Source organism: Dendrobates tinctorius, unplaced genomic scaffold (assembly GCF_039654945.1).
Source record: "Dendrobates tinctorius isolate UK_male_01 unplaced genomic scaffold, ASM3965494v1 ptg000145l, whole genome shotgun sequence".
Classification (NCBI taxonomy): domain Eukaryota; kingdom Metazoa; phylum Chordata; class Amphibia; order Anura; family Dendrobatidae; genus Dendrobates; species Dendrobates tinctorius.
Window position 1 is genome coordinate 10,264,348 of NW_027361812.1, and position 17,573 is coordinate 10,281,920.

At 45.1% G+C, this 17,573-nt stretch overlaps 1 protein-coding gene across 1 annotated transcript in view; it reads left to right on the forward strand.

Moving 5' to 3' along the window:
- TNS2 (tensin 2) overlaps nt 1–17,573 on the forward strand; it is a 256,747-nt gene that overhangs the window by 199,287 nt on the left and 39,887 nt on the right. The window contains exon 18 of the mRNA XM_073546168.1: nt 1,439–2,845. Coding sequence (XP_073402269.1) covers nt 1,439–2,845 — 1,407 coding nt within the window. The remainder of the gene's footprint in view (nt 1–1,438; nt 2,846–17,573) is intronic.

Sequence of the window (17,573 nt, forward strand, 5' to 3'; positions counted from 1 at the left end):
TCTCTCCTGTAGAGTGTAAGCTTGTATGGTCAGCGAGGTCCTCTCTCCCTGTCTCTCCTGTAGAGTGTAAGCTCATATAATCAGCAGGGTCCTCTCTCCCTCTCTCTCCTGTAGAGTGTAAGCTCCTATGGTCAGCGGGGTCCTCTCTCCCTCTCTCCTGTGTAGTATAAGTTTGTATGGTCAGCGAGGTCCTCTCTCCCTCTCTCCTGTAGAGTGTAAGCTCATATAATCAGCAGGGTCCTCTCTCCCTGTCTCTCCTGTAGAGTGTAAGCTCGTATGATCAGCAGCAGGGTCCTCTCTCCCTGTCTCTCGTGTAGAGTGTAAGCTCGTATGATCATCAGTATCCTCTCTCTCTGTCTCTCCTGTAGAGTGCAAGCTCATATGATCAGCGGGGTCCTCTCTCCCTGTCTCTCATGTAGAGTGTAAGCTCGTATGATCAGCAGTGTCCTCTCTCCCTGTCTCTCCTGTAGAGTGTAAGCTCCTATCGTCAGCGGGGTCCTCTCTCCCTCTCTCCTGTGGAGTATAAGCTTGTATGGTCAGCGAGGTCCTCTCTCCCTCTCTCCTGTAGAGTGTAAGCTCATATAATCAGCAGTGTCCTCTCTCCCTATCTCTCCTGTAGAGTGCAAGCTCGTATGATCAGCAGGGTCCTCTCTCCCTCTCTCTCTTGTAGAATGTAAGCTTGTATGGTCAGCGAGGTCCTGTCTCTTTGAAAAAGCATATTACACACTGCAACAATAGGATTTGCTTGGAATGCCGGCAGATAAGAGGTGGTTCTTAGGGCTCCCATCCTGCAGCCACAGAATATTGTTGTCTCCATTGGGCCAGGGTCCTGTGAATCGATTCACTTATCTTTAGTATGAATGTATTGAATTTGTATTGGAGAAAATGGAGTTGTTAATGGTAAGGGTGTGGACATATATTAGTAAATCAGATATTTGATCAGCAGCCACATTTGGCAGTAATGTTCTCATCAGGTCCCATTCACATCATGTTTTGACCAATATACACTATTTAGTGGGAAAGCTCACAATACACATCATGTAGGGTTGCAGTTGTCTGTTAGGTTCTATTGCCAGATAAAAACCTTTGATCCTCTGTCTAGCCAGAATACATGAATGTATAGCAAAATACTCTGTTTAATCCTGTGCAGTTTGGTTAAAAAAATCTATACTGTTTTTAAACATAGAAGTGTATTGGTGATGGATGCCGTAATACATCAGTCACTGGTATCCATTAAATGGATGAGCTTTTCAATAATGTTAAATGCCATATGTTAAATGGAAAGCTTTACACATAAGTATCTATCACAGCTCTCATTTAACCGAACAGTGATATCCTTCACCCGCAGACTTATTTGGGTTATCTTCTATCACCAAACACTCTACGCCAGTTTCTTTCTTTCTTTTTTTACATTTCTTTTATATTTTTTGCTCCTTAGATCTTAGTCACACTCGTGGGCCATTGGATGGCAGCTTGTATGCCCGTGTGAAGAAAAAAAGCACGCCATTGACATCTGCAAATGGAAGCCCCGAACAGCATGGACGACTGCTGTCTGTTAGTAGTGACTCTGGACACTCTTCGGCCCCAACTGAGAGGTTGGAAGAAACTCCACAGAAGTTTTTGCCAACAGCAGCGGAGCGAGAAGACCTAGCAAAACTTTTAGGTGGTTTTGGAGTTAATGTAAAGAATGAAAGAGAGCCACATTACTCGCAACTGGTAAAATGTGAGGATGTGGTAACCCAAAATGGACATCAAAGGCAAAATATTGAGGAAAGACCTAGAAATTTACATCATCAAATGCACCAAGAAGGTGTAAACCAAAACATTCAGGCAAAAGTGAATGGAGATTCGAGGTTTCAGTACTCACCTCAGTGGTCTGGAGTATCTGATGAAGGACCATCTCAAAACTTGCCCTTAACTCCACCATCCTGGGATGAACAGAGAAAATCGCCTTGTGAAGCAATCATTTTGGAAGATGAAGTAGCACAGTTTGGCAGCCTCGCTGTCTATCCAGGAAGGAGAGCTGTATTGTCCAGGCACTGTTCCTGCAGAGTAGGTTATGCTGGTCCCAATATTGAAGGACCTCCTAGCAGATCTTACTTCAGACCAGAAGGAATTCTTGATCCTCGTGGGGCACCAGGAGCAAGTGCAATTTTACAAGGAGGTCACTATCCAGGCTTGTATGCAGATCAGGAAAGAAGAAGACTGTATCGCTCATTGTCTGAAGGGCCCCAACATTACCCCAACCAAACACAAAGCCCACCAAAGAGGGGAAGTTTAAGAGAAAATCGACAATATATGTGTCAGCCTATTTCTCACGAACCTGTTTTGCCCCCAATGTGTCTATGTTCTCATTGTCAAAGTTCAGCTTGCTATCCTGTGCCTGGATTGTGGACTATGGAAGGAGGCAAAATGTCAACAATGCAACCTTTCCATCGAGGAGAGTTTCCATTACACCTTTCCCAGCCTTATGGGCAAAGTGTACAGCCCAACCATGATATTCCACCTGCTTATCAGGTCCACCCTGTTAAGATGCAGTATGGATTCACAGTTCCACATGGTGAAGACTCACTACACTTTAGTAATTTTGCTGACACAGGATATGGACATGCCTACCCACATTTACTACACCCCTCCTATCTCCAAGCTCATTGCCCACCCAATGGCTATGTTCCTCATCCTTTTCCTGGTTGTATGTCCTCCTGTAATCAGACCGGTGGACAATCCCCTCCAAGCTCAGTTTCTCCCATTGTACCATCCAGTTGTACTCCCCAAAGAATGAGCGGGGACACCATGTCTGCAGGGAGCCCTGGTGAACTAACACCTCCACAGCAACATCAGCAAGGTGAGGTGTGAGACGTATAACAGCTCTTTTCAAGGTCAGACATCCCTATCAAAAGATCTAGGTTCAGGCATAAAGGGTGGGTTAGTGGCTAATTGACATATTATTCTTTATTGCTGATAGAAAATTTCATGAATGAATATAAGTGGTATTTCAGTTTTCAAAATTTTAGTTACTGAGGATACTGTCTTTTATGTATGTTAGGGCAAAGGTAATGGACAAGAACAAGAGTCATGCTAAGGCAGAACGTTGGTAGGTCATTTCACATCAGTGAAAATTGACTTGATTCTTAATTCCAGAGGAAAGCAGGAAGTTTATAAAAAATGATAAATAATCTAAATTGTTCAGACATTTCCAAAACCATGCGGAGTAGGCTGTGAGGATTAGGTGGCTGTATTGTAGCTGACTATGGCCAGTAGACCTGTATTTCCAAAACACTTTAAAGTTTTGAGCAGTGGCATAGTGCCAATCTTGGAAAGCCACACGACCACTATGGAACCCAAGAACAAGGGAGGACCTGGTGCTGAACCATCCTGCCCCCTGCTTTGCGTCTGCCTACTTCTCCCGTCATCTGCCGTATATGTTTGGCAACAGTCGGGGGAACTAAGCTTGCCATACCCAGTGACTACCAACTACTATACAGATCAGACGCAAGGTGGTAATTTTGTATCTCGCATGGACTGCAGGACGCCATGGTGAACTTCTACCATAGCATATAAGTAATTAGAAGGGGGAGTGCTCTCTTTCACCCCCATTGAGCCCCTGTCACTCAATTGTGGGAACCTGATGGTTATTTAATGGCTGCCGGGGCTCCAATTTGCACCTTCGCTCCATTGCCACGTATGCCCGTGTGTTTGGGGGTTGGTAATGAAGTTGGTGCTGCAGAACACAGTAATGCATGGTGGGCCATTTATATGGATCCACCTAAATAAAATGGGAATGGTTGGTGATATCAACTACCTGTTTGTAGCACATTAGTATATGGGAGGGGGAAAACTTTTCAAGATGGGTGGTGACCATGGCGGCCATTTTGAAGTTGGCCATTTTGGATCCAATTTTATTTTTTCCAATGGGAAGAGGGCCATGTCACACATCAAACTTATTGAGAATTTCACAAGAAAAAACAATGGTGTGCTTGGTTTTATCGTAACTTTATTCTTTCATGAGTTATTTACAAGTTTATGACAACTATAAAATGTGTTCAAAGTGCTGCCCATTGTGTTGGATTGCCAATGTAACCCTCTTCTCCCACTCTTGACACACTGATAGCAACACCGCAGAAGAACTGCTAGTACAGGCTTCCAGTATCCGCTGCTTCAGATGCTGCACATCTTGTATCTTCACAGCATAAACAATTGCCTTCACATGGTTTTGCTTTAAGGCCCCGTTACACACAGCGATATCGCTGTGTGTGACATCCAGCAGCGACCGCCCCCCCCCCCCCCCCGCCGGGTATCGCTGATCGTGCTGGATCGTCCTGGGCCGTTTTTCATCGCTGGTCTCTCGCTAGCCAGCACGCATCGCTGCGTGTGGCAGCGGGAGCCAGCGATCAGCGACGCTACACGCTGGTATCCAAAGTAAACATCGGGTTTCTAAGAGCAGCGCGGCTCTTAGATACCCGCTGTTTACGTTGGATACCAGCTTGCTCGCTGATCCTGATCGCTGGAGGGGCTGTCTAACGATGTCCCAGCGATCCCATCATGTCGGATCGTTGGTAGGATCGCTGGGACATCGTTATGTGTAACGGGGCCTTTAGTCTCTGAACTAGTCTCATCTCTTTCTCTGCCTATGGTCCATAGTCAGATATTTAAAGTATATTTTCTATGAAAACCTACAAATATAAGTGCAGTCTTGCAGCCAGGCTCTGGTTCATCATGACGGCGGTTTGGGGAGCATAAATCAGGTGACGGGCTCCATGTAAGTTAAAATTTCACAAAAAGTAATCGAAATGGATAAAGATCCCGCGGTTTAGCTACGTGTCCATCACAGTCGTGTGGTTGACAGCGCTTATTATATACAGTACTGTATATAAAGAGCTATACACTATATAACGAAACGTGGTGCTGAATATAGACAGTCCGCAGTGCACTGTATAACGAAACGTGGTGCTGAATATAGACAGTCCGCAGTGCACTGTATAACGAAACGTGGTGCTGAATATAGACAGTCCGCAGTGCACTGTATAACGAAACGTGGTGCTGAATATAGACAGTCTGCAGTGCACTGTATAACGAAACGTGGTGCTGAATATAGACAGTCTGCAGTGCACTGTATAACGAAACGTGGTGCTGAATATAGACAGTCCGCAGTGCACTGTATAACGAAATGTGGTGCTGAATATAGACAGTCTGCAGTTCACTGCATAACGAAACGTGGTGCTGAATATAGACAGTCTGCGGTGCACTGTATAACGAAACATGGTGCTGAATATAGACAGTCTGCGGTGCACTGTATAACAAAACGTGGTGCTGAATATAGACAGTCTGCAGTGCACTGTATAATGAAACGTGGCGCTGAATATAGAGAGTCTGCAGTACACTGTATAACGAAACGTGGTGCTGAATATAGACAGTCTGCGGTGCACTGTATAACGAAACGTGGTGCTGAATATAGACAGTCGGCAGTGCGCTGTATAACGAAACGTGGTGCTGAATATAGACAGTCCGCAGTGCACTGTATAACGAAACGTGGTGCTGAATATAGACAGTCCGCAGACCACTGTATAATGAAACGTGGTGCTGAATATAGACAGTCTGCAGTACACTGTATAACGAAACGTGGTGCTGAGTATAGACAGTCCGCAGTGCACTGTATAACGAAACGTGGTGCTGAATATAGACAGCCCGCAGTGCACTATATAATGAAAAGAGGTGCTGAATATTGACAGTCTGCAATGCACTGTATAATGAAACGTGGTGCTGAATGTAGACAGTCGGCAGTGCACTGTATAACGAAACGTGGTGCTGAATATAGACAGTCCGCAGTGCACTGTATAACGAAACGTGGTGCTGAATATAGACAGTCCGCAGACCACTGTATAATGAAACATGGTGCTGAATATAGACAGTCTGCAGTACACTGTATAACGAAACATGGTGCTGAGTATAGACAGTCCGCAGTGCACTGTATAACGAAACGTGGTGCTGAATATAGACAGCCCGCAGTGCACTATATAATGAAAAGAGGTGCTGAATATTGACAGTCTGCAATGCACTGTATAATGAAACGTGGTGCTGAATGTAGACAGTCCGCAGTGCACTGTATAACGAAACGTGGCGCTGAATGTAGACAGTCCGCAGTGCACTGTATAACGAAACGTGGTGCTGAATATAGACAGTCCGCAGTGCACTGTATAACGAAACGTGGTGCTGAATATTGACAGTCTGCAATGCACTGTATAATGAAACGTGGTGCTGAATGTAGACAGTCCGCGGTGCACTGTATAACGAAACGTGGTGCTGAATATAGACAGTCCGCGGTGCACTGTATAACGAAACGTGGTGCTGAATATAGACAGTCTGCGGTGCACTGTATAACGAAACGTGGAGCTGAATATAGACAGTCTGCGGTGCACTGTATAACGAAACGTGGTGCTGAATATAGACAGTCTGCGGTGCACTGTATAACAAAACGTGGTGCTGAATATAGACAGTCTGCGGTGCACTGTATAACGAAACGTCGTGCTGAATATAGACAGTCTGCGGTGCACTGTATAACGAAACGTGGTGCTGAATATAGACAGTCCGCAGTGCACTGTATAACGAAACGTGGTGCTGAATATAGACAGTCCGCTGTATGAAACGTGGTGCTGAATATAGACAGTCTGCAGTACACTGTATAACGAAACGTGGTGCTGAATATAGACAGTCGGCAGTGCACTGTATAACGAAACGTGGTGCTGAATATAGACAGTCCGCAGTGCACTGTATAATGAAACGTGGTGCTGAATATAGACAGTCCGCACTGCACTGGTTAAAGAAACATGGTGCTGAATATAGACAGTCCGCAGTGCACTGTATAACGAAAAGTGGTGCTGAATATATACAGTCTGCAGTACACTGTATAACGAAACGTGGTGCTGAATATAGACAGTCCGCAGTGCACTGTATAACGAAACGTGGTGCTGAATATAGACAGTCCGCAGTGCACTGTATAATGAAAAGAGGTGCTGAATATTGACAGTCTGCAAAGCACTGTATAACGAAACGTGGTTCTGAATATAGACAGTCTGCAGTGCACTGTATAACGAAACGTGGTGCTGAATATTGACAGTCCGCAGTGCGCTGTATAACGAAACGTGGTGCTGAATATAGACAGTCCGCAGTGCACTGTATAACGAAACGTGGTGCTGAATATAGACAGTCCGCAGACCACTGTATAATGAAACGTGGTGCTGAATATAGACAGTCTGCAGTACACTGTATAACGAAACGTGGTGCTGAGTATAGACAGTCCGCAGTGCACTGTATAACGAAACGTGGTGCTGAATATAGACAGCCCGCAGTGCACTATATAATGAAAAGAGGTGCTGAATATTGACAGTCTGCAATGCACTGTATAATGAAACGTGGTGCTGAATGTAGACAGTCGGCAGTGCACTGTATAACGAAACGTGGTGCTGAATATAGACAGTCCGCAGTGCACTGTATAACGAAACGTGGTGCTGAATATAGACAGTCCGCAGACCACTGTATAATGAAACATGGTGCTGAATATAGACAGTCTGCAGTACACTGTATAACGAAACATGGTGCTGAGTATAGACAGTCCGCAGTGCACTGTATAACGAAACGTGGTGCTGAATATAGACAGCCCGCAGTGCACTATATAATGAAAAGAGGTGCTGAATATTGACAGTCTGCAATGCACTGTATAATGAAACGTGGTGCTGAATGTAGACAGTCCGCAGTGCACTGTATAACGAAACGTGGCGCTGAATGTAGACAGTCCGCAGTGCACTGTATAACGAAACGTGGTGCTGAATATAGACAGTCCGCAGTGCACTGTATAACGAAACGTGGTGCTGAATATTGACAGTCTGCAATGCACTGTATAATGAAACGTGGTGCTGAATGTAGACAGTCCGCGGTGCACTGTATAACGAAACGTGGTGCTGAATATAGACAGTCCGCGGTGCACTGTATAACGAAACGTGGTGCTGAATATAGACAGTCTGCGGTGCACTGTATAACGAAACGTGGAGCTGAATATAGACAGTCTGCGGTGCACTGTATAACGAAACGTGGTGCTGAATATAGACAGTCTGCGGTGCACTGTATAACAAAACGTGGTGCTGAATATAGACAGTCTGCGGTGCACTGTATAACGAAACGTCGTGCTGAATATAGACAGTCTGCGGTGCACTGTATAACGAAACGTGGTGCTGAATATAGACAGTCCGCAGTGCACTGTATAACGAAACGTGGTGCTGAATATAGACAGTCCGCTGTATGAAACGTGGTGCTGAATATAGACAGTCTGCAGTACACTGTATAACGAAACGTGGTGCTGAATATAGACAGTCGGCAGTGCACTGTATAACGAAACGTGGTGCTGAATATAGACAGTCCGCAGTGCACTGTATAATGAAACGTGGTGCTGAATATAGACAGTCCGCACTGCACTGGTTAAAGAAACATGGTGCTGAATATAGACAGTCCGCAGTGCACTGTATAACGAAAAGTGGTGCTGAATATATACAGTCTGCAGTACACTGTATAACGAAACGTGGTGCTGAATATAGACAGTCTGCAGTACACTGTATAACGAAACGTGGTGCTGAATATAGACAGTCCGCAGTGCACTGTATAACGAAACGTGGTGCTGAATATAGACAGTCCGCAGTGCACTGTATAATGAAAAGAGGTGCTGAATATTGACAGTCTGCAAAGCACTGTATAACGAAACGTGGTTCTGAATATAGACAGTCTGCAGTGCACTGTATAACGAAACGTGGTGCTGAATATTGACAGTCCGCAGTGCATTGTATAATGAAACGTGGTGCTGAATATAGACAGTCCGCAGTGCACTGTATAACAAAACGTGGCGCTGAATATAGACAGTCCGCAGTGCACTGTATAACGAAACGTGGCGCTGAATATAGACAGTCCGCAGTGCACTGTATAACGAAAAGTGGTGCTGAATATAGACTGTCCTCAGTGCACATAACGAAACGTGGTGCTGAATATAGACAGTCCGCATTGCACTGTATAACGAAACGTGGTGCTGAATATAGACAGTCTGCAGTGCACTGTATAACGAAACGTGGTGCTGAATATAGACAGTCCGCAGTGCACTGTATAACGAAATGTGGTGCTGAATATAGACAGTCCACAGTGCACTGCATAACGAAACATGGTGCTGAATATAGACAGTCCACAGTGCACTGTATAATGAAAAGAGGTGCTGAATATTGACAGTCTGCAATGCACTGTATAATGAAACGTGGTGCTGAATATAGACAGTCCGCAGTGGACTGTATAACGAAACGTGGCGCTGAATGTAGACAGTCCGCAGTGCACTGTATAACGAAAAGTGGAGCTGAATATAGACAGTCTGCAGTGCACTGTATAACGAAACGTTGTGCTGAATATAGACAGTCTGCGGTGCACTGTATAACGAAACGTGGTGCTGAATATAGACAGTCTGCGGTGCACTGTATAACGAAACGTGGTGCTGAATATAGACAGTCGGCGGTGCACTGTATAGCGAAACGTGGTGCTGAATATAGACAGTCCGCAGTGCACTGTATAACGAAACGTGGTGCTGAATATAGACAGTCTGCGGTGCACTGTAAAACGAAACGTGGAGCTGAATATAGACAGTCTGCGGTGCACTGTATAACGAAACGTGGTCCTGAATATAGACAGTGTGCGGTGCACTGTATAACGAAACGTGGTGCTGAATATAGACAGTCCGCAGTGCACTGTATAATGAAACGTGGTGCTGAATATAGACAGTCCGCAGTGCACTGTATAATGAAACGTGGTGCTGAATATAGACAGTCCGCAGTGCACTGGATAACGAAACGTGGTGCTGAATATTGACAGTCTGCAGTGCACTGTATAACGAAACGTGGTGCTGAATATTGGCAGTCCGCAGTGCATTGTATAATGAAACGTGGTGCTGAATATAGACAGTCCGCTGTATAATGAAACGTGGTGCTGAATATAGACAGTCTGCAGTACACTGTATAACGAAACGTGGTGCTGAATATAGACAGTCGGCAGTGCACTGTATAACGAAACGTGGTGCTGAATATAGACAGTCCGCAGTGCACTGTATAACGAAACGTGGTGCTGAATATAGACAGTCCGCAGACCACTGTATAATGAAACGTGGTGCTGAATATAGACAGTCTGCAGTACACTGTATAACGAAACGTGGTGCTGAGTATAGACAGTCCGCAGTGCACTGTATAACGAAACGTGGTGCTGAATATAGACAGCCCGCAGTGCACTATATAATGAAAAGAGGTGCTGAATATTGACAGTCTGCAATGCACTGTATAATGAAACGTGGTGCTGAATGTAGACAGTCGGCAGTGCACTGTATAACGAAACGTGGTGCTGAATATAGACAGTCCGCAGTGCACTGTATAACGAAACGTGGTGCTGAATATAGACAGTCCGCAGACCACTGTATAATGAAACATGGTGCTGAATATAGACAGTCTGCAGTACACTGTATAACGAAACATGGTGCTGAGTATAGACAGTCCGCAGTGCACTGTATAACGAAACGTGGTGCTGAATATAGACAGCCCGCAGTGCACTATATAATGAAAAGAGGTGCTGAATATTGACAGTCTGCAATGCACTGTATAATGAAACGTGGTGCTGAATGTAGACAGTCCGCAGTGCACTGTATAACGAAACGTGGCGCTGAATGTAGACAGTCCGCAGTGCACTGTATAACGAAACGTGGTGCTGAATATAGACAGTCCGCAGTGCACTGTATAACGAAACGTGGTGCTGAATATTGACAGTCTGCAATGCACTGTATAATGAAACGTGGTGCTGAATGTAGACAGTCCGCGGTGCACTGTATAACGAAACGTGGTGCTGAATATAGACAGTCCGCGGTGCACTGTATAACGAAACGTGGTGCTGAATATAGACAGTCTGCGGTGCACTGTATAACGAAACGTGGAGCTGAATATAGACAGTCTGCGGTGCACTGTATAACGAAACGTGGTGCTGAATATAGACAGTCTGCGGTGCACTGTATAACAAAACGTGGTGCTGAATATAGACAGTCTGCGGTGCACTGTATAACGAAACGTCGTGCTGAATATAGACAGTCTGCGGTGCACTGTATAACGAAACGTGGTGCTGAATATAGACAGTCCGCAGTGCACTGTATAACGAAACGTGGTGCTGAATATAGACAGTCCGCTGTATGAAACGTGGTGCTGAATATAGACAGTCTGCAGTACACTGTATAACGAAACGTGGTGCTGAATATAGACAGTCGGCAGTGCACTGTATAACGAAACGTGGTGCTGAATATAGACAGTCCGCAGTGCACTGTATAATGAAACGTGGTGCTGAATATAGACAGTCCGCACTGCACTGGTTAAAGAAACATGGTGCTGAATATAGACAGTCCGCAGTGCACTGTATAACGAAAAGTGGTGCTGAATATATACAGTCTGCAGTACACTGTATAACGAAACGTGGTGCTGAATATAGACAGTCCGCAGTGCACTGTATAACGAAACGTGGTGCTGAATATAGACAGTCCGCAGTGCACTGTATAATGAAAAGAGGTGCTGAATATTGACAGTCTGCAAAGCACTGTATAACGAAACGTGGTTCTGAATATAGACAGTCTGCAGTGCACTGTATAACGAAACGTGGTGCTGAATATTGACAGTCCGCAGTGCATTGTATAATGAAACGTGGTGCTGAATATAGACAGTCCGCAGTGCACTGTATAACAAAACGTGGCGCTGAATATAGACAGTCCGCAGTGCACTGTATAACGAAACGTGGCGCTGAATATAGACAGTCCGCAGTGCACTGTATAACGAAAAGTGGTGCTGAATATAGACTGTCCTCAGTGCACATAACGAAACGTGGTGCTGAATATAGACAGTCCGCATTGCACTGTATAACGAAACGTGGTGCTGAATATAGACAGTCTGCAGTGCACTGTATAACGAAACGTGGTGCTGAATATAGACAGTCCGCAGTGCACTGTATAACGAAATGTGGTGCTGAATATAGACAGTCCACAGTGCACTGCATAACGAAACATGGTGCTGAATATAGACAGTCCACAGTGCACTGTATAATGAAAAGAGGTGCTGAATATTGACAGTCTGCAATGCACTGTATAATGAAACGTGGTGCTGAATATAGACAGTCCGCAGTGGACTGTATAACGAAACGTGGCGCTGAATGTAGACAGTCCGCAGTGCACTGTATAACGAAAAGTGGAGCTGAATATAGACAGTCTGCAGTGCACTGTATAACGAAACGTTGTGCTGAATATAGACAGTCTGCGGTGCACTGTATAACGAAACGTGGTGCTGAATATAGACAGTCTGCGGTGCACTGTATAACGAAACGTGGTGCTGAATATAGACAGTCGGCGGTGCACTGTATAGCGAAACGTGGTGCTGAATATAGACAGTCCGCAGTGCACTGTATAACGAAACGTGGTGCTGAATATAGACAGTCTGCGGTGCACTGTAAAACGAAACGTGGAGCTGAATATAGACAGTCTGCGGTGCACTGTATAACGAAACGTGGTCCTGAATATAGACAGTGTGCGGTGCACTGTATAACGAAACGTGGTGCTGAATATAGACAGTCCGCAGTGCACTGTATAATGAAACGTGGTGCTGAATATAGACAGTCCGCAGTGCACTGTATAATGAAACGTGGTGCTGAATATAGACAGTCCGCAGTGCACTGGATAACGAAACGTGGTGCTGAATATTGACAGTCTGCAGTGCACTGTATAACGAAACGTGGTGCTGAATATTGGCAGTCCGCAGTGCATTGTATAATGAAACGTGGTGCTGAATATAGACAGTCCGCTGTATAATGAAACGTGGTGCTGAATATAGACAGTCTGCAGTACACTGTATAACGAAACGTGGTGCTGAATATAGACAGTCGGCAGTGCACTGTATAACGAAACGTGGTGCTGAATATAGACAGTCCGCAGTGCACTGTATAATGAAACGTGGTGCTGAATATAGACAGTCCGCACTGCACTGGTTAAAGAAACATGGTGCTGAATATAGACAGTCCGCAGTGCACTGTATAACGAAAAGTGGTGCTGAATATATACAGTCTGCAGTACACTGTATAACGAAACGTGGTGCTGAATATAGACAGTCCGCAGTGCACTGTATAACGAAACGTGGTGCTGAATATAGACAGTCCGCAGTGCACTGTATAACGAAACGTGGTGCTGAATATAGACAGTCTGCGGTGCACTGTAAAACGAAACGTGGAGCTGAATATAGACAGTCTGCGGTGCACTGTATAACGAAACGTGGTCCTGAATATAGACAGTGTGCGGTGCACTGTATAACGAAACGTGGTGCTGAATATAGACAGTCTGCGGTGCACTGTATAACAAAACGTGGTGCTGAATATAGACAGTCCGCAGTGCACTGTATAATGAAACGTGGTGCTGAATATAGACAGTCCGCAGTGCACTGTATAATGAAACGTGGTGCTGAATATAGACAGTCCGCACTGCACTGGATAACGAAACGTGGTGCTGAATATTGACAGTCTGCAAAGCACTGTATAACGAAACGTGGTTCTGAATATAGACAGTCTGCAGTGCACTGTATAACGAAACGTGGTGCTGAATATTGGCAGTCCGCAGTGCATTGTATAATGAAACGTGGTGCTGAATATAGACTGTCCTCAGTGCACATAACGAAATGTGGTTCTGAATAGACTTTCCGCAGTGCACTGTATAACGAAACGTGGTGCTGAATATAGACAGTCCGCAGTGCACTGTATAATGAAAAGAGGTGCTGAATATTGACAGTCCGCAGTGCACTGTATAACGAAACGTGGCGCTGAATATACAGTCCGCAGTGCACTGTATAACGAAACGTGGCGCTGAATATAGACAGTCCGCAGTGCACTGTATAACGGAAAGTGGTGCTGAATATAGACTGTCCTCAGTGCACATAACGAAATGTGGTTCTGAATAGACATTCCGCAGTGCACTGTATAACGAAACGTGGTGCTGAATATAGACAGTCCGCAGTGCACTGTATAACGAAACGTGGTGCTGAATATAGACAGTCCGCAGTCCACTGTATAATGAAACGTGGTGCTGAATATAGACAGTCTGCAGTACACTGTATAACGAAACGTGGTGCTGAATATAGACAGTCCGCAGTGCACTGTATAACGAAACGTGGTGCTGAATATAGACAGTCTGCGGTGCACTGTATAACGAAACGTGGTGCTGAATATAGACAGTCTGCGGTGCACTGTATAACGAAACGTGGTGCTGAATATAGACAGTCCGCGGTGCACTGTATAACGAAACGTGGTGCTGAATATAGACAGTCTGCAGTGCACTGTATACGAAATGTGGTTCTGAATAGACAGTCCGCAGTGCACTGTATAACGAAACATGGTGCTGAATATAGACAGTCCGCAGTGCACTGTATAATGAAAAGAGGTGCTGAATATTGACAGTCTGCAATGCACTGTATAACGAAACGTGGTTCTGAATATAGACAGTCTGCAGTGCACTGTATAACGAAACGTGGTGCTGAATATAGACAGTCTGCAGTGCACTGTATACTAAATGTTCTGAATAGACAGTCCGCAGTGCACTGTATAACGAAACATGGTGCTGAATATAGACAGTCCGCGGTGCACTGTATAACGAAACGTGGTGCTGAATATAGACAGTCCGCGGTGCACTGTATAACGAAATGTGGTGCTGAATATAGACAGTCCGCGGTGCACTGTATAACGAAACGTGGTGCTGAATATAGACAGTCCGCAGTGCACTGTATAACGAAACATGGTGCTGAATATAGACAGTCCACAATGCACTGTATAACGCAACGTGGTGCTGAATATAGACAGTCCGCGGTGCACTGTATAATGAAAAGAGGTGCTGAATGTTGACAGTCTGCAATGCACTGTATAACGAAACGTGGTTCTGAATATAGACAGTCTGCAGTGCACTGTATAACAAAACGTGGTGCTGAATATAGACAGTCTGCAGTGCACTGTATACGAAATGTGGTTCTGAATAGACAGTCCGCAGTGCACTGTATAACGAAACATGGTGCTGAATATAGACAGTCCGCAGTGCACTGTATAATGAAAAGAGGTGCTGAATATTGACAGTCTGCAATGCACTGTATAACGAAACGTGGTTCTGAATATAGACAGTCTGCAGTGCACTGTATAACGAAACGTGGTGCTGAATATAGACAGTCTGCAGTGCACTGTATACTAAATGTTCTGAATAGACAGTCCGCAGTGCACTGTATAACGAAACATGGTGCTGAATATAGACAGTCCGCGGTGCACTGTATAACGAAACGTGGTGCTGATTATAGACAGTCCGCGGTGCACTGTATAACGAAATGTGGTGCTGAATATAGACAGTCCGCGGTGCACTGTATAACGAAACGTGGTGCTGAATATAGACAGTCCGCAGTGCACTGTATAACGAAACGTGCTGAATATAGACAGTCCACAGTGCACTGTATAACGCAACGTGGTGCTGAATATAGACAGTCCGCAGTGCACTGTATAACGAAACGTGGTGCTGAATATAGACAGTCCGCAGTGCACTGTATAACGCAACGTGGTGCTGAATATAGACAGTCTGCAGTGCACTGTATAACGAAACGTGGTGCTGAATATAGACAGTCCGCAGTGCACTGTATAACGCAACGTGGTGCTGAATATAGACAGTCCGCAGTGCACTGTATAACGCAACGTGATGCTGAATATAGACAGTCCGCAGTGCACTGTATAACGCAACGTGATGCTGAATATAGACAGTCCGCAGTGCACTGTATAACGAAACGTGGTGCTGAATATAGACAGTCCGCAGTGCACTGTATAATGAAACGTGGTGCTGAATATAGACAGTCCGCAGTGCACTGTATAATGAAACGTGGTGCTGAATATAGACAGTCCGCAGTGCACTGGATAACGAAACGTGGTGCTGAATATTGACAGTCTGCAGTGCACTGTATAACGAAACGTGGTGCTGAATATTGGCAGTCCGCAGTGCATTGTATAATGAAACGTGGTGCTGAATATAGACAGTCCGCTGTATAATGAAACGTGGTGCTGAATATAGACAGTCTGCAGTACACTGTATAACGAAACGTGGTGCTGAATATAGACAGTCGGCAGTGCACTGTATAACGAAACGTGGTGCTGAATATAGACAGTCCGCAGTGCACTGTATAATGAAACGTGGTGCTGAATATAGACAGTCCGCACTGCACTGGTTAAAGAAACATGGTGCTGAATATAGACAGTCCGCAGTGCACTGTATAACGAAAAGTGGTGCTGAATATATACAGTCTGCAGTACACTGTATAACGAAACGTGGTGCTGAATATAGACAGTCCGCAGTGCACTGTATAACGAAACGTGGTGCTGAATATAGACAGTCCGCAGTGCACTGTATAACGAAACGTGGTGCTGAATATAGACAGTCTGCGGTGCACTGTAAAACGAAACGTGGAGCTGAATATAGACAGTCTGCGGTGCACTGTATAACGAAACGTGGTCCTGAATATAGACAGTGTGCGGTGCACTGTATAACGAAACGTGGTGCTGAATATAGACAGTCTGCGGTGCACTGTATAACAAAACGTGGTGCTGAATATAGACAGTCCGCAGTGCACTGTATAATGAAACGTGGTGCTGAATATAGACAGTCCGCAGTGCACTGTATAATGAAACGTGGTGCTGAATATAGACAGTCCGCACTGCACTGGATAACGAAACGTGGTGCTGAATATTGACAGTCTGCAAAGCACTGTATAACGAAACGTGGTTCTGAATATAGACAGTCTGCAGTGCACTGTATAACGAAACGTGGTGCTGAATATTGGCAGTCCGCAGTGCATTGTATAATGAAACGTGGTGCTGAATATAGACTGTCCTCAGTGCACATAACGAAATGTGGTTCTGAATAGACTTTCCGCAGTGCACTGTATAACGAAACGTGGTGCTGAATATAGACAGTCCGCAGTGCACTGTATAATGAAAAGAGGTGCTGAATATTGACAGTCCGCAGTGCACTGTATAACGAAACGTGGCGCTGAATATACAGTCCGCAGTGCACTGTATAACGAAACGTGGCGCTGAATATAGACAGTCCGCAGTGCACTGTATAACGGAAAGTGGTGCTGAATATAGACTGTCCTCAGTGCACATAACGAAATGTGGTTCTGAATAGACATTCCGCAGTGCACTGTATAACGAAACGTGGTGCTGAATATAGACAGTCCGCAGTGCACTGTATAACGAAACGTGGTGCTGAATATAGACAGTCCGCAGTCCACTGTATAATGAAACGTGGTGCTGAATATAGACAGTCTGCAGTACACTGTATAACGAAACGTGGTGCTGAATATAGACAGTCCGCAGTGCACTGTATAACGAAACGTGGTGCTGAATATAGACAGTCTGCGGTGCACTGTATAACGAAACGTGGTGCTGAATATAGACAGTCTGCGGTGCACTGTATAACG